General features: G+C 33.3%; 3 protein-coding genes across 4 annotated transcripts; 2 read left to right on the forward strand and 1 right to left on the reverse strand.

Moving 5' to 3' along the window:
- Positions 1-4,391: 4,391 nt before the first annotated feature.
- On the forward strand, positions 4,392-8,457 carry LOC125205503 (serine--tRNA ligase). The gene is made up of 9 exons (XM_048104478.1): positions 4,392-4,673; positions 4,764-4,834; positions 5,149-5,310; positions 5,394-5,499; positions 6,240-6,433; positions 7,084-7,187; positions 7,334-7,517; positions 7,676-7,855; positions 8,028-8,457. Exons 1-9 carry the CDS (start codon positions 4,541-4,543, stop codon positions 8,235-8,237), a joined length of 1,344 nt encoding a protein of 447 aa, XP_047960435.1. The 5' UTR covers positions 4,392-4,540; the 3' UTR covers positions 8,238-8,457.
- A 483-nt stretch (positions 8,458-8,940) lies between these two features.
- LOC125205504 (sm-like protein LSM36B) lies at positions 8,941-10,696 on the reverse strand. 2 transcript variants are annotated; one of them, XM_048104480.1, is made up of 4 exons: positions 10,536-10,696; positions 10,226-10,355; positions 9,317-9,430; positions 8,941-9,238 (listed from the first exon to the last, which is right to left on the reverse strand). In XM_048104480.1, the coding sequence occupies exons 2-4, from the start codon at positions 10,335-10,337 to the stop codon at positions 9,192-9,194; spliced, it is 273 nt and encodes a 90-aa protein (XP_047960437.1). In that variant the 5' UTR covers positions 10,338-10,355; positions 10,536-10,696; the 3' UTR covers positions 8,941-9,191. The 2 variants fall into 2 exon arrangements, with proteins under 2 accessions (XP_047960437.1, XP_047960436.1); XM_048104479.1 differs by having other exon boundaries at positions 10,226-10,358.
- A 4,521-nt stretch (positions 10,697-15,217) lies between these two features.
- LOC125205734 (pentatricopeptide repeat-containing protein At5g04810, chloroplastic) lies at positions 15,218-21,868 on the forward strand. The gene is made up of 10 exons (XM_048104824.1): positions 15,218-16,115; positions 16,871-16,998; positions 17,343-17,483; positions 18,237-18,323; positions 18,520-18,673; positions 19,304-19,363; positions 19,654-20,082; positions 20,196-20,491; positions 20,602-20,731; positions 21,116-21,868. The coding sequence occupies exons 1-10, from the start codon at positions 15,255-15,257 to the stop codon at positions 21,617-21,619; spliced, it is 2,790 nt and encodes a 929-aa protein (XP_047960781.1). The 5' UTR covers positions 15,218-15,254; the 3' UTR covers positions 21,620-21,868.
- Positions 21,869-27,437: the final 5,569 nt, after the last annotated feature.

Below are 27,437 nucleotides of genomic sequence, written 5' to 3' on the forward strand. Positions count from 1 at the left end.
TTATAAACATGAATTAAATTTTGTAACTCCTCCTACATAAACTATGAATTTAACTTCTGTAATATTTGTAATTCAACTAATAGTGTCTTGAATTAAGAATATTTTTTAGTAAGAGGAATTGCATACAGCATAAAACACTAATCTTAAAGAAAATATTTTAATAATTTATTCTTGATATGGAATATCTTTTTAGTTAATTCAATAACTAAGGAAACCAAATCACGTTGGCGTGAATTTAGGAGTCAATAACTGCTTGGTATTTTGCACAATCCGTTTATACCCTTCCTGAATTTTTAATATTATTTAACTAATTCCACATGGCATCATAACAAGCGTTAGATTTAAATATCCAAGGGCTTAAATTAATTTTCTGTTTTACAAATATTTAGTGTAATGACAATACATCCCTATATATATATATAAAGTTGTAATCAATGTCAAACCCTTCTTAAAGACCGAATTAGAGAACAAATCTGGGCCATAAGATCTAGTTTTTTGATGAGATATGTTGTTGTGTAAATTTTTTTCGCTCTTCATTACAAGCCAATTTTACTTCATTGTATAGGTTTATTACTTCATTCTGTACGTAATACATTGAAACTACAACATGTTTTTACTTGCTTCAAGTAGGTTTTGAAATGATTCAACATATGTTTCGTTCGAATTCATTGACATGAGTTTTTACTTTATTCACATTAAAATATGCAATTTATTCAAGTGAATTTATTACTTCATTCAGAAACGTTATTACTTCATTGGATAAGGAATTTACTTCATTCCAGTAGAACTTCAAATGCTTCTACACATACTTCATTCATATAATTTATTATATTATTCCATGTGTTTATTACACCATATCAGCGTCGTAGCGGTGGTGATAGATATTGTAGAGAGAAAGAACGGCACGCGACGGCGAAACTGCATTTACGTACTAGAATGAAGTAATAATCCTATTAGAATGAAGTAAAAACCTACCGGAATGAAGTAATATATTCTGGAATGAAGTTAAATATTCGTAACGTGTTAGTATGACTTATTTACCTTCGGATGAATAAAAATAGACTGGTGATGAAGGAGAAAATAATTTATAAATTTGTGAATCTCATTCATAAAAAACTAGATCTAAAAACCCTAATTTGGTATGGTTCGGTGGTTCGGTCTTTAAGAGTGGGTTTGTGGATAATGGGACTATATATATATATATATATATATATATATATATATATATATATGGTTTTGATCTATGAAGACCAGATTTAAATACAGAAACACAGAAAACGGTCATACGTAGGGAATTTTTAGGTCATAGTTAGTTTATTTTTAGGTCATGCGAAGTGTTTTAGGTTAATTATTGACCATTAGATCATCTAATCCTAGGGCCAAGATTTGGCTGCATTTCTGAATTTAAATGCATTCTTATTTTGATCATCTCCCTATATATACATATACACAATGTTTTCGTGTTTTATTATTGATGAAGAAGAGGACGAAAGTAAAAGGGGAAATAATTTGTGTTTGAGTTTGAGGTGCTTCCAAAGATCAAGGAGGTGAAGAAGGAATAGTTTTTCATTTAAACATTTCTACAACTTCACATTGGTAAGATTCAGCTTCACCAACAATCCCCTATTCTTCGATTCTTTTTTGTTTTATTATATGATTGTAGAGAACATGGATAAATACAATTTGTTTAAGACATCATATGCAATTGGAAAAACACATTCTTAGGTCCTTATACTTTAATCAAAATGTTCATTAGGTCCTCGTACAATTTTTTCGTTTTAATAGGTCCTTATACTTTGATTATAAATTTTATTAGGTCCTTATACAATTTTTTATTTTAAGATATTTTTTACTTTTATCTTAGATAATAATTTATATTTAATTAATTAGATTTAATGAATCTTTTAATTTTATTATTTAACTTATCTTATGATTATAAATATTCAGAGAAACGTATCTTTCAGTATAAATATAAATAATCAATTGAAAATTCGGATAGTTATTCTAAAAAAAAACTTCGATTTTAATCTTCAATCATCACGGTTAATCTTTTTATTATTCTCTACAACTTATTGAGATTATTGGATAACAAGATGATAGTATTATCTTTATAGACTATGCTAAGTTAAATAATGGAATATTAAAAAGTTCATTAAGTTTAATTAAATTTAGATTATTATCAAAGATAAATGTAAAAAAGTCCCTAAAATATAAGATTGTACAAGGACCTAATGAAGGTTATGATAAAAGTATAAGGACCTACTAAAACGAAAAATCGTACGAGGACCTGATAAAAATATTGTGAAAAGTATAAGGACCTATTAAAACGAAAAAATTGTACAAGGACCTAATTAACATTTTGACTAAAGTACAAGGACCTAAGAATGTGTTTTGCCTATGCAATTCTAGTCATGTTTTTACATATGCTTTCCCGTACTTCTTCAAACTGTAAATTGCAAATTAAAACTTCAGAAAGGTTTGTCGTGTGTTTGTGTTGTGTGTATTTCTTATACTGCAAAATGGTGGCAAAGAAAGATGAAGCAGAGACTTGTTTTTTGAACAACGTCGAAATTTGTATAGCAAGAGGGTTTGACGGTTGTAGTATTGCAAGAAAAATGAAAAATGTATGGTATTTAAGAAGTTTGAATTGGTTTTGTTGTTGAACTTATATGTAGTGATGAATTCATGATTTTGATTTGGGGTTTGCAGGACATATCATGTCGGAGCAATTGGCGCTGCATAGCTGTTGAGTCCATGATGGTGCAGATCTCTACTTTGACACAGATGCATAGCAATGTGGATTGAATGTTTGCTTTTTTGTTGGTTGATGGATTATGGATATATTCATGTTATGTTATGGTTTGTAATTTAAAAGTTGTAACTTTGTATGTTTCTTTTTCATTTTTCGATTTTAGTTTTTTCGGGTTTTTCGTATAATTTCAATTTTTTCGGTTTAGTTCGATTTTTTAAGTTCGGTTTTCGGTTTTTCGGTTCGGTTTGGTTTCAATTTTAGCCTAAATTCGGTTTTTCGGGTTCGGTTCGGTTTGGGCAAAAAACCGAACCGAGACCCGAATGCTCACCCTTAATACATAAAAGCAGAATCAGTTAATGTACTGATCTATCTAAATGATTAAAGAGTAAAATAATGTGCCAATTTGTGTGAATAATGTATATAGAGTTGTGATGCATGAGCATCAATTAAATAATGTAGCAAACCAAAATCGAAATCTATCACCAAACCAAAAATTGTAAATTGACAGAAGTGTTGATTTATAGAAAAAAAACATAACAACAATGAACACGAAGTGCTGATTTACAGAGAAAACCTAACAGTGATGAACACGAAGTGCTGATTTACAGAAGAATCCACCATAGAAACTTTGCTAAAAACGTCGAAGCTTCATCACTTACCTGAAATCGCCGGCTTTGGTTCAGTTTCCACCGAATCTGGACTGCCAAAACAACCGTACAACGACGAACAAGGCTGAAACGACTGAGAAACGTAGAGTCGAAGGCTGAAACGACTGAGAAACATAGAGTCGAAGGCTTTTCACAGAGAGAAACGTCGGGGAGAACTGTTTTTTCGGTCTCTCTCCGGCGGCTAGGGGTTTTGGATGAGAGTGGAATTGGGGGAGAGGATTTTGGAATGACAGAGAGGTAATGCGGAAGGGAATATCAATCGGTTTCTCCAAAAATCGCGCTTAATTCGGACTTGCAGTTTTAAAACATGTGATATTAATGATTTGTTTACATTTCTACCCTTATAATGTACCAATTCCAACTAATAATGTAATGCAGACCATGATCTCTCCTCGACATATAGTCTGTTTAACATTTTAATCTAATGGTTAATATTAAGTTTGAAACTTATCACTATAAAGGCAATAAGGCCATAATGGCTCCCAAATACTATATTAATGTACAGATTTTTTCAAACTATTATGCATGATATATAGAAAATAAAAAATAATTATTGAAGTTAGCCAATAAATGATGATTAAAATATTTTGGATATTTAGTACAAAAATATACTCACGGTAAAAACTATTATAACTGTCGCACAAGACAAAACCGTCAGCTTATTTCAATACGTTTCACTTAATCTAATTATAATAAGATTGAAAAATCTTTTAACATCCCTAAGATTAGAACTTTTTAAGACTTTTCAATTTTATACATTAAAAAAAATGGTAGTACTTCAAAAATTACTCCGTTTGCATTTATATGTACTATTTTTACTATATTTAATATAGTATTATGATGATTTTTATGTATTTTAATTATCATATCAGATTGCTATTAATGTACGGAGTAAAAAAAATGTTATCAGTAAATAAAAATGCAAATGAATTAAAGTAAGAAATGTGTATCTCTTAAAAGTTAAAACTCAAACCCTAAAAGAAAAGCAGTAAAATAGAGTCGCGCCTCCATTCACTATCTCTACTCCATCGTCTGAATCGTCTCCGGCTGACCAACTCCAGCCCTCCAGCCGTTGGTTTAGAAATTGCAGATCAATAGATTGAAAAGAGAAGAGTGTAAGATGTTGGACATTAATCTATTTCGTGAGGAGAAAGGCGGGAACCCTGAGATAATTAGGGAGTCCCAGCGCCGTCGTTTCGCAGATGTTAATATTGTTGATGAGGTTATTGAGCTTGACAAAGCTTGGAGGAAGCGTGAGTCTCTAGTTCATGTTTATTTGACTTAATTTACATAACTCTAGCCATTTTGTGGATTTATATAACTTAATTGTGATGTGGATGTAGGCCAATTTGAGTTGGATGGTTTGAAGGCCTCCAGGAACAAGATGAGCAAAGAGATGTCTCGCCTCAAAATTGTGAGTTTCATGAATCAAATTGTTCTTTCGATTATAGATTATCTCAATTTGTTCTTAAAAATTTGTTATGCGAAGAAAATATATGAGTTATTTGTTATGCCAGTGTTGTCTCTTTTTTCTAGAATATGTGAAAAAGAAGAGAAAATGCCAACCGATATTAGATTGAGATGTCTTTCTAATTGCATTGCCTTCTTGTTTCCCTTTGAATGTTGCAAAAGTGAAAGAGAACTTAACAGCATTTACTAGTGATGACTCTTAACTTTAAACAATGATGTAACTGACTTCTATATGTTTCCCTTTTGTTTTATTGCAAGTCCGGTGGAGATGCAAATGAAGTTAAAGGCAGTTTAGATGAGAACAAAGAACTGACTACACAGAAGGAGGCTGAGGTGCAGGAGGCCTTTTCAGCATTGCAGAGTAAATTAAGAATCATTGGAAACCTAGTGCATGATTCTGTTCCGGTTGACAATAATGAGGTGCGTTTGAGGTCTTCTTGTTCATAAGAACTTGCGTTCCCCTGTGCTGAATAATCTTTTTAATGAACTTTGTCATTTTTCAGGATAATAATGCTGTTATACGGACATGGGGAGAGAAGAGGATGGAGCCAAAGCTGAAGGATCATGTCGAGCTTGTTGAACGGCTTGGAATTGCTGATTTGAAGAAAGGTGCTCACATTACATACTACTCCCTCCGTTCCGCCTTAATAGAGGCGTTTCATTTTCTGCATTTGTTTTTAAAAAGTAATACTCCCTCTGTCCCACTCAAGATGTAGAGAATGGTCTTCTCTATATTATTATCCCTCTTAATTTACTTTTTCTCGACTTTAACTATTAATTATTATTTTTCTAAAACAAGTTCAGAAAATGAAACTCCTCTATTAACATGGAACATCGGGAGTGCATATTTAAGAAATTGTGCAAGTAAATTGGTAGTTGCTTTGTGCTTGACATAGCAGGACAATCCAGAAACTCGTTAGTATGTTTGTTAATACTCCCTCCGTCCTATAGAAATAGGCCATATTTCCTTTTTCGTCCGTCCCATAGAAATAGTCCATATCCATTTATGGCAACATTTTTCTCCTCTTCTACTTTATCATTTATGGGCCCCACCATCCACTACACAATTTATACTACTTTTTCTTCTCTCTTACTTTACCAAATTACGCATTAAAACCTGTGCCAACCCAAGGGCCTATTTCTGTGGGACTGAGGGAGTATTTGTTTACTTGTAGAGCTTACTTTCTTTGTCCTTTATAGCTCTGGTGTCCAGACTTAAATTTCATATTATTGTCAGTTGTGGAGTTAAAATTTTATTAGCCTTGGGCTTGGCTTATTTTCAATTATTATATTCATAGCATTAACTTGTTTGTTGATATAAAGTGTTTCAACATTTGCAACATTTGTAGGTGCAAATGTTGCGGGAGGTAGAGGTTATTATCTCAAAGGAGATGGGGTACGGCTTAATCAAGCTCTAATCAACTTTGGTCTTGATTTTTTGGACAAGAGGGGATATACAGCATTGCAGACCCCTTTCTTCATGCGGAAAGATATTATGGCAAGGTGTGCCCAGCTTGCCCAGTTTGATGAGGAGCTTTACAAGGTAGCCTTTTCTTTTTGTCTAATAGCGTAAAAGTATTGTTCAGTTCAGGGTTTGTACCTTAATACCTCTTTAACTTTAGAGAGAAGACACCGGATTACCACCTGAAATAATAACTTTGTAATCCTGGCTAACTGAATCCATTCTGGAACAACATGCAATAGTAATGGGTACTTTTCAAATTATGGTCAAAATCAGTAGAATACACTTAAAGAAGATGAAGCATATACCTGATATTGTCTAGAAATGAAGTATATTTATGATAATTATGTTTTGTAGCTTGGTACTTTTTAAATGTTACTCCTCTATACAAGTCTTAACTCCACTTTTATGCAATTAAATAAGATCACTGTCTTCCTTGTGTTCTATAAAAGAGAGAACAAAAAATTACCAGACAATGTTACTCCTTTATACAAGTCTTAACTCCAGTTTTATGCAATTACATAAGATCACTGTCTCCTTGTGTTCTTCATAAAAAGAAAACTAAAAATTACTAGACAATGTAGTCGTTGGCGCATTGTCCCCCCCAAGGCTGTATCTATGCAATCATATCCTTGACAAAATAAAGGTGAAACTTGTGCATTGTAGTGTTTACCTGAATGAATGTCTGAACTTTGCATGCATAAACATCTTGACTTTTGTGTGTCTAACAGGTTACTGGAGAAGGAGACGACAAATATCTGATAGCTACTGCTGAACAACCACTTTGTGCGTATCATATGGACGATTGGGTTCATCCTACCCAACTGCCTGTGAGGTGTGAAATCTATTAAGAGAGAGACCCAACTCGCTTGTCTTGTCTTGGTGCATTTTTATGTTAGCTTATACTATTTCGAAACCTTCAACATGGTTCCTTCTCTGGTATTTTTATATATGTTTGATGAGCTTTATTGTTTCTTTTAGATATGCAGGATATTCTTCCTGCTTCAGGAAAGAAGCTGGCTCACATGGTAGAGATACTTTAGGAATTTTCCGTGTTCATCAATTTGAAAAGGTTGAACAGTTCTGTATGACTAGCCCAAATGGAAGTGATTCATGGGAAATGCATGAAGAAATGCTCAAAAATTCAGAGGCTTTTTACCAGCTGGTATATGTTTTGGTCCCCCTTTTGATTCATATAATTTTTATGCACACTGGGACTATGCCATTGCATAGTATTAATCATAAGAAATTGGTTACTTTACGATTCATCTCTTAAAGTTAGATGCTTCTAATTGAATTTTGTGAAATTATTCCCGTGAGCAGCTAAATATTCCCTATCAAGTTGTATCTATTGTCTCTGGTGCCCTGAATGATGCTGCTGCAAAGAAGTATGACTTGGAAGGGTGGTTTCCAGCATCACAGAAGTACAGAGAACTTGTTTCCTGTTCAAATTGCACTGACTATCAGTCGAGGAGATTAGAAACACGATTTGGACAAAAAAAGGTTAAGAGTGCTACTGTTTTGTGCTGCTTGTTTATATTTAGGAGGGTTTCGTGTTATGGTCTAAATATATATGCCCTAAGCTTACGAAGTCCTATATTGATTTGTGATTGGAAAAAGACTCTGGTGTGTAGCATATCATTTGAATGATATTGACTCAATTAAATTGCTGCAGGCTAATGACAAGTCAAAAGAGTATGTGCACATGTTAAACTCCACCTTGACAGCAACTGAGAGGACTATGTGCGCCGTCCTTGAGAACAACCAAAAGGAGGATGGGGTCGAGATACCAGAGGTTCTTCGACCATTCATGGGTGGGAAATCCTTCATTCCTTTTATTGTCCCCCCTACCAAAGATTCCAAAGGGAAAAAGAGCACTGAATAAGCTGATTGTTATTCCAACTCCCTGTGTTCATGTACGGTTGTCTTGGAAGCTTTTGTTTAGGCCTTGCACTTCCATACGTTAATGCAAAAACTAGCTCTGCTTTTGATAGACTAAACAATATACAACCTTTGTTTTTTGTCTTTGCTCTTCTTTGATGTTTCTATACAATCAACATTTGTAACGTCCATCTGATCAAATTAAAATTAAGTGTTTCCTCTTTTTTTGTTGGTTTTTCTCGTTCCTTCTCTAAGATAAAAACAGGGATTTGTATTCCTGTAACATTTGGAGTTATGGAGTTCATAGAAGAAAGATCAGTTAGTCGGATTTCAACTTAATGTTCCTCCAACCCGTGCACCAGCTAAGCTTCTCAACGAATTTGTTTTTTTCGAAGAGCCTACGTGTGAGCTTATGCTTACTCTCAGCCTCTTGATTCTTAAACGGGTGGGCTGTACATCATTTCTTCCAAGTTGATGTTCCACTACATTATACGTTCTACTCTTGTATTTACTGGTAAATCAACTAACAAAAATTTTGTACTGTAACTTCTACTCCAAACACAAGTCTCACAATGCAAAGAAACCATTTCTATAATCAAAACTAAATCCTCAAATTTCTTGATATAAGTTTCCGTTAATTTCAACCAGTATATTTGAAGAGCAGAGCGAGGTTCATATCTCTCAATTGAATGCTGACAACAAGTATATTTGAAATAAGGACAGTTTCAACTTTCAACTACATCGTGGTCAAATATTTTTCTGACTGTTTTTGTTACAGCAATAAAAACTAATTACCTTGGAATAACCAGTTACCATTCTACAATTCAAAATAAGCAGAGACTGAACCACATTTCAAAAGGAACGCTATCATTATGTATAGATATTACAGATGCTGCAGCATTTTGCAGGAACTTTTCTGGGCAAGTCACGGTTACAATATAGCTGACAGATCACAAAGCTAAGCTCCTTCAGCCAAGGTTCCCTTTGATGTGCTGATGTAGAGTACTGCAAAATGAAGCTATACTTCAGAATCAAGAAAAGAGATAAAAATCACATTCAACGCCTCTGCAAGTTGCTGCTTACCATTATTTCCACGAATGAAGGCATCTCCATATTTGTTCTTCAGCTGGCCATTCACATATTCCTCTGTTTGTTCCATTGCAATATTCATATATCCATCCAGACAAGCAAGGATACCTGAATGATAACATTAAACACAAAGAAGAATCTAGTGAGTTGTTTGGGTATATTACCATTAAACAAACTCATCTACTGAGTCAATTCAAGGCACAAAAAACAAAGCGAGCTAGTGCCGAATAACATAGATTATCATTCCATAGCTTACTAGCCTCTTCCCTCATCTCTCGTGCAACCGTGCATGATAACGTTTACATTGCCAAACTCTTAGCTTTTTAATTATTATTACTTGAAGGGTATCAGACAAACACCATCAGCATACTCCAAAACACAACAATGACCCATTGCACCCCTACCCTTTCACCCAGCACTGATTTCCTTCGCGTAACAAGCATATCAAACTAATGAAGACCCTGTTTGCATCAAGGCAGACAGTCACTCCACTAAAAGAAAATTGACGTTCTACTTTCTAACTAAGTGATTGGATCTCAGCTGAACAACCAGAGTTTCATAAATCACTGAATTTTAAACATAACTAATATCTTGCATTGCAGTCTTGGCTTTGGATGTTACTGTACAATTTAAATAGTACTACTAGTTGTAAACACTAAGTTTCGAATGTCAATGACACCTGATCAAGCCGAAAGATAGAAGCTTGCAGCCCATAATTAAATGCAAATCACCCAAACATACTTCAAAATTACTTCTTGTTGATGTTTTGGATACAATTACAGAAAATCTATACAAAAAATAAGAGCAAGATTTTGACGGAAACAAATACGCCACACAAACAAAATCCCAAGAAAAATAGAATCGGATAGAGAGAGAGAGAAGGATAATTGAGATGAAGTTCACCTCTATAATCGACACCGGAGTTTAATTTAACAACCACAGGTCGTCCGCGTATGGATTTCAGAAAATCTGCCGGAGTTTTAGTGCCTGACAGTTTCTCCCCTGCGCCGCTCATTTTCCAAATTAATGCGAACTGCTGCCGCATAAACAACCCAAACACGATTACGCACTCGAATTCAAACATAGTAAAAGGGAAAATCTAGACTATCTTTAGCATTGATTAAAGAAACCGCACGAATTATACAAGGTTTTCAATACACAGGTAATTACGCATAAATCCATAGAACACAATCAACAACGAACAAGAAATTACCAAGAAAACCTGTAGACTCCGGCGAACGACGGCCGGAGATTGCAATTCAAGGTAGAAACAATAAAATTCTCCTGAAAAAAAATCTTTTTCTTATTCTGAAATTTATAGGCAATTTGGGGTAGAAGACAATAATTTTAGAAATAGAACATGAGGAATAAGCAGTGAATTAGGGTTTTGAATTTAAAATGGGTCATTATTGGGAGTAAAAGTCCTTCCACATCATCGTGGAATGATGATTAGGTGTGCTCACCAATAACTCTTTGACAGTTAAAAATGAAAAAGGTCCACATACCGTATCAACATAAATTTGGTAATCTTATATCTAAATTGGATATAGAAATTATATCATATAAACTATTAATTGACGTTAATATACTAGTACAATTTATATATGCATATTGATATTATAATATAATAATAATATACACATAAAAGTAATTGTTTTAGTATTTATATACATAAGGAAAAAAATCATATTATTATGGATAAGATTTTTTTTAATTATTTTTGTATTTATATATATAAGAAAATATTCACATAAATAAAAATTATGAATGCAAGTTATATTTTGTAAGTTATATATTATAATTTTCGTTAAAAATGAAGAATTTTTAACAAAAATAAATAAAAATGAAATATAAATATAATTTAAAAATATTATTATTTTATAAAAGAGATGTCTTGTGGTATATTAGTACTATTATAATTTTCATTAGATTTATTAGCATGTCAAAAAATCAATAATTTTTAATACAAGAAAATAAAAATTAAAAAATGAAATATTAATATAATCTAAAAATATTATTATTTTATAAAAGAGATGTCTTGTATATTAGTACTATTATATTATGAGATGAATGGTCATATTCTAATGCTTATAGCACTCCAATCCAAAATCAAGATCAAATCTCCACCCGTAGATTTTAAAATGAGTGGATGAGATTAAATCTTACGAATCTCAATAAATAGTAGACAAAATATCAACAAAAGGGTAATATCATTATTATGTTATCATATGATAATTTTCGTGAATATTTTTTTATATCAACATAGGGTATTACAAATATCAACAATATGACATAAGAATATCAATATTAGTACAAGAAAATATCAACACATATTTATTGAGATTTTTACATGGTTTTATTGAGATTATTTGATGTATTTGTTGATAAAAATCTGGTTATCAACATTTACGAAAACTAAAATAAAAAATATCAAATTTCATCATCCGAACGTCGTCGGAACATATGCAATTGAGATCTCGTTGGAATCCTTATAAAATTATTTTTAATTTGATATATTTTTTGCAAAAAAATAATTTAAATCGAGAGAGTTACGTAAATTTAAAGTTTTAAGATGATTTTAATGAGAGTGAATTAATACCCTCTAATTTTATTTATTAATTTTCTTAATTAAAAATATAATACATGTGACATTATTTCAACCACTAGATCTTCTAATCTAATGGCTATGATTTAGTCTTAGTTTGGGATTGCTAATTAGTTAGCGATTGATCATTCCCCATGAGATGAATATACATATATAAATTGTACTAGTATATTAACGTCTAACTCATTTTTCATATAAGTGTAATTTTTATATTAAATATTACTCCCCCCGTCCCACAAAAGATGTCACACGTGTGGGACAACACGGGATTTTAGGAGGTTTTGTTTTGTGTGTTAAATGGAGAGAGAAAATATAATTTTTATATTCATGTGAGAGAGAACTTTTACTAAAAAGGGAAATGTGACATCTTTTGTGGGACAAACTAAAAAGAAAAGTGTGGCATCTTTTGTGGGACGGAGGAGTATTAAACTTTCCATAAAATGATTAAATGGATGTATCCAAATTTACCTTAAGTTCCTAATTTATGTTGAAGTGATGTGGCATGTGAACCCTTTTTATTCCAATTGTCAAAGAGTTATTGGTGAGACACACCAAAACATTATGCCACCATGGTGTGGAAGGACCATGGAATTTTTACTCCATTATTCGAGCTGCATAATTCGTAATCAATTTATTTTTATAGACAATAAATTTTGCTCGCCTCTCAACTAACTTGGGGTAAAAAAATTTAGTAGATTAATAAATTTGGTTGAATAAATTAAATAAAAATATAAATAAAATTAAAATAAAATATGAGAGATAAAAAATGGAAATAGGCGAAGAAATATACTCATAAAAGTGATTATATTAGATGCTTTGTTTTTTATCCAAAATAAAAGGAAAGATAAAAGAAAGTAAAGTAGGTGATGAAATATAGTAAGAGTAATTAGATATATTATTTTTATTTTTAAAAAAATTACTCAGCTTAGTTGATACATCTAAAATTAAATATGACTCAACTTAGTTGGAATAAAGAGAATAATAATTTTTTACTTCACACAAACACGCACAAATGAATAGGTTTGAGTCATTATCGAATCAACTTGTTAAAAACCTAATAAATTAAAGTTGGGTTCAGGTAACTTAGTTAAAAAATAAACATTACTCTATCCGTCCCAGCTAAGTTGAGTCATTTTTTTTTATATAAAGAAATAAAATATTCAATCAGTCTTACTTAATTTCACCACCTACACCTACGTACTCTCTTTTTATTTTTCCTACTTTATTCATCTCTCTTAGGGCTCGTCTGGTACGTCCGGAACAGCTCGAAACACCCTCCTCCTCACTTTGTTTCCGGCGTTTGGTAGCAAGCAAACTTTTTGAGCGACCCGGTTTACTCCAAGCGGGTTTCCCACCTACATCTACAACTATCAACGAAGGTGTGTCAACTCCAACAGGGTGTGGAGCTGGTATAAGTGACGGGCATTTCAGGATTTGGCTGAAAACGTAGCAATTGTTCGAATTTGCCCTCCGAAATCTTCAAATTGTTACCGTTGGAGGTCCAATTTTTCGTCGAGCGGCTGACCAAATTCCGGGTAAACTTCGATTCAAATGTCCGATTTTTTTTGCATTGTCAATTTCATACGGTTTTAGGGATCGATTTTCGGCGTTTTATGAGTTCTTGTTCGATTCTAGTTTGGTAATTTGGTTTACAAACTCCGATTTCGTCGGCGCATGCTGTGATTGATTTGGGCGAATTGGGGGAAAAAATTTTGCATTTTTGAAATGGTTGCCTGGCTTACTTGACTTGCGAATTTTTTGCTAAATTCGAATTGGTGGTAATATGGTGCATATGCTGAATTATTTGTTTGACAATTTCTACCCGATTGGTGCATTTGCTTAATTAATATGTGCAATGATTCGATTTTGAACTCTGTTTCTCTGAACATTGATACCCGATTGGTGCATCTGCTTAATTATTATGTGCAGTGATTCGATTTTGAACTCTGTTTCTCTAAACATTGATGTCTTTGATTTTCAATTGGGAATGGAGTAATGCTGTCCATAATATTCAGTTCACATTTTGTACACACGCTCCCTTCCCAATTCCGCATCAAGAAACTACCTTCTTGCTTCCGCTCTTATTTTTTGTTGTATTTTGAATTTAGCTTACTTTTGCCGCCCGATGCAATCTGTTGTATGTTGTCTAATAATGCTTCCCGTTCGATGTTTCCATTTTACCAGACTAAAAAAGCGTAAGGATGTCGAGACTGCATTAGTTACGATCGAGAAATTTGGAAATGAAGAGGGGTATTAAAGTCATGGGTCTTTTATGTTTCAGGCCTACCCCAATTCAACCAAACAATGGAAAATGACTTGACAATTTGCTTGGGTTGAACCAAACAACATATAATTCTGCCCAGTCATGAAAGCCCATTAACACATCCATGTTAATTATTTACACTAATACCAGACAAGCACTTACATTTCAGCACAATTTCTTAATCTTCGTGTCCAAAAATTTTGACTGAACTTAGTTGGGACAAAGGGAGTACTATTATAAACAATTGTATTTTCTTTTTTTTTTATAAAAAGTATACTTTCATTATATTCTCTAAATTTGTATAAATTAGGTTTGTATCATTATTGTGTAGTTGTCGTGTTGTTTCTATCCAAATTATATTTTGACATTAACATGTGTGTGTCAGTGCTGAGTTTAAAGATAACAAGTCGGATTTATATTCAGGTTGAGATTTTTTTTAAGAATTAGATTTAAGTTAGACCCTTAAATCATTATCAAATTGATTTGATACAATTCAAACCACGTGATTAAATTGATTTGATACAATTCAAATCACATGATTTAGCAATCCTAAATGTACTTTATCATTGACAATAAATAGATTATGCAAATTTCCCAGAGGAATGGAAGTGCATGAGCTATTTCATGACTATAAATCTATAATTGCGAATCATTTACCTTAAATTCAAATTCATTTTTTAATATATATATATATATATTATACTAAAAAGAAAGTAATTTTATTTCACTATTTGTACCAAACTCAAATTTTATAACATAAAACTTTTACTGAAGCTATAATACACAATATATTTGGTGTTGTTCATAGAGAAAAGCAAAATTGAGTTTAAGTTTACAGTTTTATTGAATAAGTTTTCTATACTGAAAATGATATTTAGTGTATAATTAAAAATGGTTTTAAATTAATAATAGCACTATCATTTATTTTCCATCTCTTCTTTTTCTATTGATTAGTAATGAACAATTTTTTAAAATTGAATTCAGTTTTAGTTCATTCCCTAAGTTTCGAAGGTAGTACAACTATAAAATAATGTCATGAGTTGAGAAGACGAGACGATGAAAGTATGGATATCTTGTCCATCTCCTCCACCGTTCAATGCTCTCACACTCCACCACACTTGTCCACTTCCATAAACCACCGCGCCTCCACTTCCGCCGCTTCATTCATTCGAGCTTCTACCTCATCGCAAGACAATTCTCACAAACCCACCACCAATTCCCCCGACATCCGCCGCCCCATCACCACCAACAAGCCTCTCAAAACATCCACTTCTCACTTCCCAGAAAACCCCCTCAAGAAATTGGTTAATCTTCGTAACCCTTCCGCCCCCAATTCTCCGCCACACGACACTATCAGCGCAAAGCTTTGGTTGTCAAGCAAACTCTCCCCTCCGCCACCTCCTCCACCGCCCTTGCCGCCGTTGCAAGAGAACAAAGCTGATAACGGGCTTTCTGGAAATTCAGATGAAAATGGAACGGAAGTGGAGTTCAGAGAGAAAGGCAAGATCTTTGTGGGTAATTTACCTCTTTGGATAAAGAAAATTGAGGTAGCTGAGTTTTTCAGGCAATTTGGGCCCATAAAGAATGTGATTCTGATAAAGGGTCACGATGAATTGGAGAGGAATATGGGATTTGGGTTTGTGATTTATAACGGAGATATGGCAGAGAAAGCTGCAATGAAGGCTGTGGAGTTTGATGGAGTGGAGTTTCATGGAAGGGTGCTGACGGTGAAGTTGGATAATGGACAGAGAGTGAGGGGTAAATATGCAGAGAGGGCGAGGTGGGTGGAAGGCAAAGAAGGGGAAGCATACCGGTCAGAGTGGCATGAAGAGAGGGAAGGTTCACGAAAAGAATTTGCAAAGGTTCTAGAATCTCATCCCGAGAATTGGCAGGTCATATTGCGAGCCTTTGAGAGGATAAAGAAGGTAAAGTGTGTCTTTTGATGCTCATGCCCTCCTAACTAGTCTTGAGGGAAGCTGTTATTCAGTTGCTTCAACTTTTATCTTCAACGAATGAGCACTAATAATATGCATTGAGTTTTGAGTGTTGTTGGGTTACAATTGTCTAGGTATAGTCAATAGCAAGTATAACTAATCATATGCTTATCCCATGCGAATATATCGAGTTTCACTATGTTATATGAGAGCTCATTAGAGAATGTAATTTTTTTGTGGACTCTGCATTCCACTAGGAGAACCTCATAAAATGTAGTTTATCAAGACTTATAGAATTTAATTTAGTGGTTTATATGAATTAGTATTCATATAGTGTATGGAAAGTAGTTTTTGAGCATCTCCATTGTTGCCGATGGAGGGGATTTCATCATATTTTACATTGACTATTTTGTGTCAATCACTTCATTGGCACTAGATTGAAAGAGATAGTGAAGTGTATATGCACTACAAGGTTTCCTGATTAGACTGTATAGAAAGTTCTTACTGAAACCTGAATATAATTACTGCTGTAATGTTATACATGTTGCTTTTATCCTGCACCTAGAGACTTGGTTAAGTCAGTGTTGCATTATATGGCTTAGACCTCCATCTGCTTTGGATATTACGCATACAAATCTTACTATATAGCTTCTAACTGACAAGGAACTGAATGTTCCTCTCTAAAAATTATGTTGCTCATTTGTTCTTCATCTTTATCTGCTATTAATACTTTTTAACTTTTGTAGCCTTCAAGAAAAGAGTTTGGATTGATGGTGAACTATTATGCAAGGCGAGGAGACATGCATCGTGCGCGTGAAACATTTGAGAACATGCGTGCCAGAGGAATTGAACCAACATTACATGTATATACAAAGTACATGTTATTCCATTTCCGTTTTAGCTTCTTTAATGATATTTGAACCCCTTGGTGTTATTTTTTTTAGTTTGCTGAAAATTTAGTATAGTTCTGAGGTAAAGGTGAAAAGCTGATAATTGTTCTATTATTATTGCAACTGGGATCTTACAAGCATGATATATCATGTTGAGCATCTCCAGATATACATGATAAAACAAACCCAAATATTTGGTGGTTTGAATTTCTGTGCATCTTAATCAGATACCAATGATAGAAACTTATTATCACACCTTTTTCATCAGTTAATCAACAAGTTACATTCTCATAAGCTGATTAACAAATAGTTGATTTCTATTGTGCAGCCTCATTCATGCTTATGCGGTAGGAAGAGACATGGAAGAAGCACTATCATGTGTAAGGAAGATGAGGGATGAGGGAATCCAGATGAGTTTGGTGACATACAGTATTGTTGTTGGAGGATTTGCAAGAGTTGGGAATGTTGAGTAAGTAGCAATTTGGTGCATGTACGGTAGCATATGCCTATTTAGTTATCTTTTAATGGCATATGGTATTACTGTTGGCGGATGTGCATGAGTTAGGAATGTTGACTAGATAGTAATCCGTACCATTAACAGTATGAAATGCTTATTTTAATTTTTAATTATCCTTTAGTGACTTTTATGCCTAGTTTTTTCAGCAATCATTTGACCCCTAAGTATACAACCCTTATGATTGAAACCAGGTATGCTATATCCTGATATAACAAAGATATGCGACCTATTGATCAAAAATCTATAATAGCTTCTAAAAAAAGAAAAACTAGCACATTGATAGATTGTCTTGTAGTTCCATATCTTCTTTGTCACGTCATCCTTCGATAATTTTTTTGTAGATTTACACACACATGCACCCGAGATTACCCTAACCCCCACCTATTGATTGGAAAAGAAATATCTTACCAATTGAGCCAAGCTTTGTCCTCTTCATCCTTTGATCATTAAGAGTGTGGAATTGGTACCTTTTTATGGATTGATACCAGTTATCTCTTCTATTTTGGTGCATGGAGACCAAGTTTAACCAGATTCACCAAAAGTTGTTCTTTAAGTGTTTGGCACTCTGTTGAATTTTGTTTCTCCAAATGAGGCATTCATTTCTAGATTTCTGATAAGTCTTGTTTCTTCTGGCTTCTTGATTTTCCCTAAATTAGCTCTTCTGCAATTCTTTCTCTAATATGGTTCCCTGTTTTTTTGTCGAAGAGCTGCAGAGCTTTGGTTTAAGGAGGCGAAAGAGAGACTTACACGCTTAAATGCCATCATATATGGGAACATAATTTATGCTCATTGGTAGGTTGATTATAGTCTTTACACGAGTATATATTCTATACTACTATTTATCAGGAAAGCATGAAGTTCTAATTATAGGTGACTAATGTGTCAGCTTCAGTGTGTATTCTATGATGGATATTCGTTTAAAAAACTAGTTAGATTGCCTCATTGGATCTTCCTGTGTGATCATGTTGTTTGCTTGTCATAAATGCAGTCAAAAGTGTAACTTAAGTCGTGCCGAAGTGTTGGTGAGAGAGATGGAAGAACAAGGTATAGATGCTTCAATTGATATATACCATACAATGATGGATGGTTACACCATGGTACAGAATGAAGAGAAATGTATAATGGTTTTCCACAGACTTATGGTAAATGCTTACTCCCATGCTTCTACTGTAATTAATGTTTGGGAATTTTCTTCAAAATAAAGAATATTTAGATGTAAACATGTTTTTTCAATTAATTCAAGTACATGGATTTTGCTCGTATGAAGCTGCATAGCAGCCATTATTTACTCCTATCATACCCTACACCTTTTATAGCGGAAATAACTAACCGTTAGATAAAGGATGATATTTTTGAAGATATCGAAGAATCCTGGGAAGATGTGTGGAAGACATTGAAGTTGAATAAGCAATCTGGATTTCAAACACTGGAGCATTTAACATTTATGCTTTTCTTTTTTTAGCAAATGGCATTATTATTTGTTTCTTATAGAGATAACATAAAAACTGGTTTTTACGAAGTAGCCTGGTGGATGATTTGTGCTTTATGGAAATATAACTTCTAGACTGACTTTTTTGGGAGGAATTCTCGTCTTGAAAATTGGCACTATCTATGCAATATGTTCCCAAGTCTTAATGTTTATTCTTTAATCTGTTCAACATTAGAAAATGTAATGTAAATGCTCAGAAAACCGTATGAAGGGAATTTTTGCTCTTGTGTAACTTTTAGTCGAAAACAAGTCTGCACACTGACATTTTTTTCTTTTGCTACAGGAATGTGGATTTACGCCTTCAATAGTTACTTATGGGTGTCTCATCAACCTTTATATCAAGGTAGCTGATGCTTTTAGTTGCAATAACTGAACTGTTTGTTCTTCTGGAATGTAATGGTGGATCTTCTTTCTCTATTTAATCTGCGACGTATTTATTTCAATTGTTTTTTGAGTCAACTTAAAAAGAGCACTACATAAGAATTTAATTTGATTTTCAATTTTGTATTGACCTTCAAGCTAATTTATCCTGCTTAGTTTTGAACAAATTTTACAATTGACTGTATTGAGCTGTCATAATTATCAAAGTTTGATTTGCTTGATTTTCACTAAGTGCTTTATTTAACTTCACAGATGGGAAAAATTCATAAAGCTTTGGAAGTAAGTGAAATGATGAAATCAGCAGGCGTAAAGCATAACATGAAGACGTATTCCATGTTGATCAATGGTTTTATATATTTGAAAGATTGGGCAAATGCTTTTTCAATTTTCGAGGATGTAATTAGAGATGGTTTAAAGCCGGATGTCATTCTTTACAACAATATAATAAGAGCATTTTGTGGCATGGGCAACATGGAACGTGCTATTCGTACTGTCGAAGAAATGAAAAAGGAGAGGCATAGACCTACCCCAAGAACGTTTATGCCCATAATTCATTCTTTCGCAAAGTCTGGAGAAATGAGAAGAGCTCTCGATGTTTTTGATATGATGAGGAGAAGTGGATGCATTCCTACTGTGCAGACGTATAATGCTCTGATTATTGGCCTCGTTGAAAAGCGTCAGGTACATTATTCATTGAAATATTAGGTTAAGCATATGAGAAGTAGTATTGAACCAAACGTAGCCACTCACATTTATGTTTTGCTTAACTAGTTACTCTCCTTTATTTTTTATAGATGGGGAAGGCTGTAGATATATTAGATGAGATGTTGCTTGCCGGCATTAATCCCAATGAGCACACATACACAACCATCATGAATGGTTACGCCTCATTGGGCGATATCGGGAAGGCGTTTGAGTACTTTTCCAAACTTAAAAACGAGGGACTCGAGCTTGATGTTTATACTTACGAAGCCTTGCTCAAGGCATGCTGTAAATCAGGCAGGATGCAAAGTGCTTTAGCAGTTACAAAAGAAATGAAAACTCAAAATATCCCCAGGAATACATTTATCTACAACATATTAATCGATGGGTATGGAGTGTCTTATACTTGGATTCCACTTCTTGCTTTGCTTCTCTCTTATATACAGTGGCAAGGCCTGTCCACCTTGATTTATATCTCGAATATCTTCTTCAATGCAGATGGGCTCGCAGAGGTGATGTTTGGGAGGCTGCAGATTTGATGCAGCAAATGAGACAGGAAGGTGTACAACCCGACATCCATACTTACACGTCGTTTATAAATGCTTGTTGCAAGGCCGGAGATATGCTGGTATGTGTATAAGAAGTTGAATATCCCAGATAAATGAATATTTCATTTGGATGTTTAAAATCTTGAAAGAATATGTTACAAAAGAATCAGTGTGCATAAATGTAAGGATTTTAGTTTAGTTGGGATTTTTTTTTTCCGGCTATAATGTCCCGATAAGTAGCCTATGCATGATATTACGGAGCAGGTTACCTAATTTATCTCGCTTCTTGATAGTGACTCGATAGTCTAGCTCTTCTACAAGCCATCTCTAACCACGGGCGTATCTTAACATGCATATGCATTTGGATGTACTGGATTGTGCGTAATGAATTAACCATTCATAGCTATTGCTTCTTCTATGTGTATGTTCTAAGCCTGTTCATTTTATTCTCTCTCTTGTTGCAGCGAGCAATGAAAACAACGAAAGAGATGGAAGCAGTTGGAGTGAAGCCAAATATCAAGACCTACACAACACTTATAAACGGGTGGTCACGAGCATCTCTCCCGGAGAAGGCACTCAAGTGCTATGAAGAGATGAAGCAGGCAGGATTGAAGGCGGACAAAGCCGTATACCACTGCCTAATGACGGCGTTGCTATCGAGGGCTACCGTTGCTGAAGACTACATCTACTCAGGGATCCTCAACCTATGCCAAGAGATGGTGGAGAACGAGCTGGTCGTAGACATGGGCACTGCAGTTCATTGGTCCAGATGCTTACGCAAGATCGAGAGGAGCGGCGGCACCATTACAGAAGCCCTTCAGAGGACCTTCCCACCTGATTGGAACTCTCACAAGGCTCTCGATGCTAGCTCCGATGAAGACGAGGACGGATATGGAGATCGCGCTTCCTACAACAGCGATGCTGATGGCGAGGACGAAGCCAACTTCAAAGAAAGGTTTCAGTTCTAACTAGATTTCACATTGATGTGTATGTGTAGAAGAGAGTTAGCCTAGGTATAGATTTTATTGGATCTAAGTAGAGAATTTTTTGTGACCTTTTTTAATGTATAAATTTAAGTGTTTGTTCACTGTATGATATTATGGTTGAGTTTCGTGTATTTTATTTTTATTTAGGGTATATCACTACATTATGTAGTAATGAAAGGACAGCCAAGATTGAAGTAGTGAGGTTCCTAAGTGAAAGCTTTTCATGGTTGACTTTTTTTTTTTTAATTATTGAACCCATGTTAAATTGGTTGTTAGTTGTTAGTACATTAGTTGGTAGAATTATTATTCAGCTATGTAGATCAAATAAATGTGATGTATTCAACTCTCTTGTATCATGCAGTGTGAAGAATGTAATGGCATACTTATTTGACTTTATAAACATTTGGATTTTGATGTCCTTTTGCTAAGTTAGGTGCAATTGAAGTGTCTGTCGTTGGAGGGGAGGGGACCTCATTAAATTCTTTAAAATAGTTTTTAGTTTTTTAGAGAAATCGGTTCTCAACCAAATTTTTAGGATTTTCCATATTTGTTACTTTCAGATGTATTTTCCATATTTTTTAATTGAATTACGCAAATTTGTGTATTTTTACTTCAAATTTCAACCAAATATTATTAAACACACTCTTTATTTGACTCCTTTCTAAGTGTACCACCACCAAGAAAAATATATCTAGCTAGAAAAGAAAATGCATTCGGCATGTGTCATGCCATGCATCCAATATCAAAAGATATACATTGAGACATTGTGAATGGTGGGTACATATCATAATCGCCAGTTTAATTCCTAGTTTATAACAACATAATATGAGGTCAACTCAACATGTGCCTATTATATTTAGCACTAATCATAATAAGTAATGGAAGATGGGAGACAAAGTAGTTGAGTTGCACTCCTTTTTGATCTTCAACTCCAATTATTGTTAACAACGAAATCTCAATGTTCCAGCGTCGAAATAATCAAGCGCACGACCAAAACAAAAATTTGGGATTATTTTTTAGATTATTATGAGATGTGTTCGAAAAATTTCTTGGGGAATTTTGTAATGTATAATGAAAAGATTATCAAATAGCAAATATTGTTTCTGGAATATTTAAGAGTATTTTTTTGTTCTTTCTACCAACCCAAACTCGAGTTAACAATAATACTAAAATCAAAATTATGGCTCAGATGAAGAGTTAATTAAAAAACTCGCATTTTACAAATTCGGCGGTTAACACCAATTTAGTGGATATTTTCTATGTAATAAAGAAGTTCTCCCACCGACATTATGATGAGAAATATTCTACTAATAGTGAAACTAAGGACGATTTGGGACTACCTATTGTACAAGTAAAAGTTTAGCCACTTTGGCCACAACATATAATTTTAACCAAAATTTTAGTTTTAGTTTTACAATGGATTCACCTTTATAGTTGGGTAATTCAGTGGCGGATCCATGACTCAGAAATGGAGGGGGCGAAATGTATACTAGTAGGTTGGTTCACGACGAAAATGATAATTTTTTTCAATTTTCAGAGCGACATCGGAGCAAACGGAGGGGTCGGACATGGTAAATTTTCGTCCGAATAAGAAAGAATTAGTTGCACGAATGGGGCGACCGCCCCCTCCTGCCCTCCCCCCTAGTTCCGCCACTGGATAATTATTATCCCCATATGCTCATGCACGGGCGGACCTAGTAAAGGAGAGGGGAGGGCTTAAGCCCCTACCCAAAATAATTTTTTGGTTTTTTATACTTCTAAATTTTTGAAATTTTTGGAAAAAATGTCTTAAGCCCCTACTGTATGAATGTTGTTGGGGATTAAATTATTGAAAATTGATTGATTAAAGGGGCTGAACTTACCTGAAAAAGAAAATTTACAGATGAAAACTAAGAACTATGGCAGACGGCGGCTACAAGAAGAAGAAGACTAACTCATAAAACATGATTAATAGAGTAAAAAATATTATTATATTAGAAAACTCCATTCAAAAAGTGCCGAGTTGTTATGCCTAAAGAAGCGTGTCAAGTTCTTTATTTTAATAATTTAAAAACAAATGCTTATATATATATATGTGTCTTCTTGCATTATTACCGCATAACATCAGTTTTTCTTTACTTTTTATTCATTTCTTTTTAATTTAACTGTTTAAAATATGCAAAACAAAAATATACTCTCCATTGGTAAAATTTATACAGGATTTTGTGATATTTTATTGATATGGTTGAGTTTAACATGTTTAATTTGAATTTAAGACGATTGGATTAGAGATTTTTTTTTTGAATTTTGAGTTTGAATCTTGAATTGAATATTTTAAATTTGATTTAAGTCATATCTGCTTCTATAATTATTGTATAGCAACATTTTCATTTATGTATAGGTTTCGTTTTACTAATAAAATATTTATGCATTTTTATACTTGTTGTGCTCTTTAATTTTTTCATGATTACTATGTTTTATATCTACTCCATTCTTTTCTTTATAGTTGAGTCATTTTTCCATTTTGGAAAGTTCTTTATAGTTGAGTCATTTCTGTATATAGTAGTAATTTTTTTTTATCTTTCTTACTTTATTCTCACCACTTTATTCACTTTCTACTTTATTCTCTTCACTCTTTTTTTTTCTCTCTCTTACTTTTTTATCTATTTATTTATAACACTTTACATCCATTTCTTAAACTTCGTACCGAAAAGTTTCGCCTCAATTATGAGGAAACATAGAGAGAGTATTAGTATAAAATTTCTACTCGTAGAGCCCCTACTGAAAAAAAATTCTGTGTCCGCCACTGTGCTCATGCCCACATCTTGATTCGCAACAATTTAATTAATTCCCCGCCCCTTTATTTGGCATATATGCAAAATTGTCAGGCAAAATGATTTTAGAATCATGAATTTTTTAGATTGGTGATTTCTAAAACTATGATTAGGGAGAAAAATTATATACTAGTACAAAATATGATTAGTATGTTTGTAAACATATTACTCCCTCCGTCCCACAAAAGATGTCACACTTTCCTTTTTAGTTTGTCCCATAAAAGATGTCACATTTCCCTTTTTGGAAAAAGTTCTCTCTCATATGAATATAAAAATTATATTTTTTTCTCTCTCCATTTAACCCACAAAACAAAACCTCCTAAAATCCCGTGCCGTCCCACAAGTGTGACATCTTTTGTGGGACGGAGGGAGTACTAAAATCAGGAGCATTCGCTGATTTTAGATATGTTTTCAAACATATAGGTAATGTTCGGTTGCTTGTATAAAATAGTAATGAGATGGAGTATGGGAATAGTTGAGGTGGGCTTTTTATAAGACTAAATTAATATAAGAAAGAGATAGAGGGGAACGAAAGAGAGAGGCGGTGAGATAAAATAGTCGGAGGGTTGGAGCTCCGATGAATAGCCTGTATTGCTCCGCGGAAAATTAAATCATGTGGACGGGCCGGCCACGAGCCTTTATTTAGTATTGGGCTGACATAATTTCTAATTTTGGCAACCGAACGCAATATTAAAACTCAGCCAAATTATATTATGGCTAGTCTCCCAACCGAACACTGCCATAGTATATAAATTTTGTGATTTCTTATAAGCCATGTAATTGTTTACTCTTTTTAAATATGGATGAAAAAGCAACCATATATGTAAACAAAACCCAAAGAGTTCAAATAAAAATAAGAACGTGGATCTCATGTATAAAAAAACCAAATGGATCATCTGCACACCAAAAAACGTCTGGATTGCCAAAACAAACAAAATTGGAGCCAATTTTCATTATGGAAAACTTTTAAAATCACAATCTAGGAAAACGAATACTTGAGTCAAAATGAGGACAAGAATTTATAAATCTACATCATTGTATTCGCTAATTTAGGAATCCTATTACTTTCCTTCAATTTCTACAACTAAATTAAACATAAAAATCTAATGATTAAAAACTAGTAATTATCTTCCTTTTTCTGTCCATAACTAAATCAAACGCAATAATTATAATTATGAATCAGAATACTTTTCAGTCAAAATCATTTTTAGAATATTTATGCATTTTGGGACAGATCTCTTTCCCTTAAAATATACTATCACCGGAAATCAACATATTATTGGACCTGAACTCGTATTTTCGATGGAAAATAATTCCATTTCGAAAATTGTTGTAATCTTTCGTGCTCATTTCCTTATTCAAACAAATATTCTTACATTTAAGCAAAATACCATACTAATTCCATGCGATCTCTTTAAACGTGGAGTATTTTTTTATTTCTTCCATTAAGGTGATCGAAAAAAAACGTATCAATGAGATTAAAAAAGAAAAAAATGATTTGTGACTAACAAAATCGTTATCTTATTAGTCAAAGCCACACATTTAACTCTTAAAGAAAATAAATGTATTTTAAGCTTAATAAAAAGACGATCGAGTTAATAATTATGTCAAGTATATTCAATTAATAGACAGATCAATTATTGCCAGCCAATGCTGCCTCTGCCCCAACTTAATTATCCAAATTAGACAATCCAAAATCATTTGTCCAGAAAAGCATGCACCGTGCTCATTTTTTTCTTAATATATGCTATTATAATGTTCATTAATTTGTTGATTAGGTTTGCTTTATTTAATGATTTCGCAATGAATTAAAAATTACTAATATTACGATCGTTGAGATGTGCCACATCCATATCATCACAATGATATGTTTTGGGAATTTGGGATGGATATTATTTTATTTTCTATAAATTAGTGGGTTTTTATTCAAAGTAATGGTTTGTTCACTTTGTTGTATAGTTTTTGTGAATATTGTGCATGTAATAGTTTTAACTTTTACTATTATTTTATGCTCCATATATTTCTTTTGATTAATCTAATGGAATTATGGAAAGACCCTTGAGAATTTCCGGGAGTCCAATTTAAATAAATCGGACATTTATTTGACCTTCATATATGGAAAAATTGCATTTATGGTTACTGGTCTTGTTCAGTTTTTCTCTAGTTTATTTGGTTAACTATATTTCGATTGTGTTACTCATTCAGTGCTATACAACGCAATAAACTAGTTTTGATTCGGCTATAAATGTTAAATTGGCTCACAATTTTTTGGATCTGAGCGTTTTTCAAATATTATTTGAATACAGACTCATAATTAGTTTGCCATATTACTTAGATTTTATTGATTAGTTTTATAATACATGTGAACGATTTGAGACGTTTTATATAGTTTTCCCTATATATATATGCATATTGTATATATTTAAGCAAATTAAAGATTAAGCATCCTTATTAGGGAGGTAAAGTATAAGGCAGAGAGCACATGGCAATATTTAATGGAGAAGAACACACATATAGCTAGGAACAAAGCATTAAATGGAAGTCAGATTAGGGCTCCATCAAAATTAACTCTTTTTACTTTTATTAGGGAGGGCATCTTCATTTCAATTCAATTACTCACATCATGTTTGCTTATATTTGTCCTATTTTCCAACCAAACAAGTAACTATATAATGCCATATCAAATATTTATAAATTTATTCAAAGTTATGTGAGGTGACATTAATTTTATAAATGTTTGAATTTATTACTTAATTCCTTATCATGTTGCATTGTATCAAGTGATATACTTATAGTAGTTATAAAAATATAACAATCACAATCATGGCATTCTATAGAATCAAATTAAAAGGAAAACATTATAGAAAGTGTGCTGGTTGGATTTGTTGTGTAATGAAATCTAATTAATTAAATAGGCCTACCATCCTATTTCCTTTCCACCTTCCTTCATTCCTTCCACCCCCAAGCTATTAATACCACACCCATAA

Source organism: Salvia hispanica, chromosome 2 (assembly GCF_023119035.1).
Source record: "Salvia hispanica cultivar TCC Black 2014 chromosome 2, UniMelb_Shisp_WGS_1.0, whole genome shotgun sequence".
Lineage (NCBI taxonomy): Eukaryota > Viridiplantae > Streptophyta > Magnoliopsida > Lamiales > Lamiaceae > Salvia > Salvia hispanica.

What these genes read in the sequence shown, in the direction of transcription:
- LOC125205734 (XM_048104824.1), top strand. Translation starts at nt 15,255, where the DNA reads ATGGATATCTTGTCCATCTCCTCCACCGTTCAATGCTCTCACACTCCA. An exon ending in GCAAGAGTTGGGAATGTTGA is followed by an intron (nt 17,484 to 18,236) that starts GTAAGTAGCAAT and finishes TTTTTGTCGAAG; the next exon opens with AGCTGCAGAGCTTTGGTTTA. An exon ending in AACATAATTTATGCTCATTG is followed by an intron (nt 18,324 to 18,519) that starts GTAGGTTGATTA and finishes TCATAAATGCAG; the next exon opens with TCAAAAGTGTAACTTAAGTC.
- LOC125205503 (XM_048104478.1), top strand. Translation starts at nt 4,541, where the DNA reads ATGTTGGACATTAATCTATTTCGTGAGGAGAAAGGCGGGAACCCTGAG. An exon ending in AGATGTCTCGCCTCAAAATT is followed by an intron (nt 4,835 to 5,148) that starts GTGAGTTTCATG and finishes TTTTATTGCAAG; the next exon opens with TCCGGTGGAGATGCAAATGA. An exon ending in TTCCGGTTGACAATAATGAG is followed by an intron (nt 5,311 to 5,393) that starts GTGCGTTTGAGG and finishes GTCATTTTTCAG; the next exon opens with GATAATAATGCTGTTATACG.
- LOC125205504 (XM_048104480.1), bottom strand. Translation starts at nt 10,337, where the DNA reads ATGAGCGGCGCAGGGGAGAAACTGTCAGGCACTAAAACTCCGGCAGAT. An exon ending in CTCCGGTGTCGATTATAGAG is followed by an intron (nt 9,431 to 10,225) that starts GTGAACTTCATC and finishes GTTATCATTCAG; the next exon opens with GTATCCTTGCTTGTCTGGAT. An exon ending in CTTCATTCGTGGAAATAATG is followed by an intron (nt 9,239 to 9,316) that starts GTAAGCAGCAAC and finishes TTCATTTTGCAG; the next exon opens with TACTCTACATCAGCACATCA.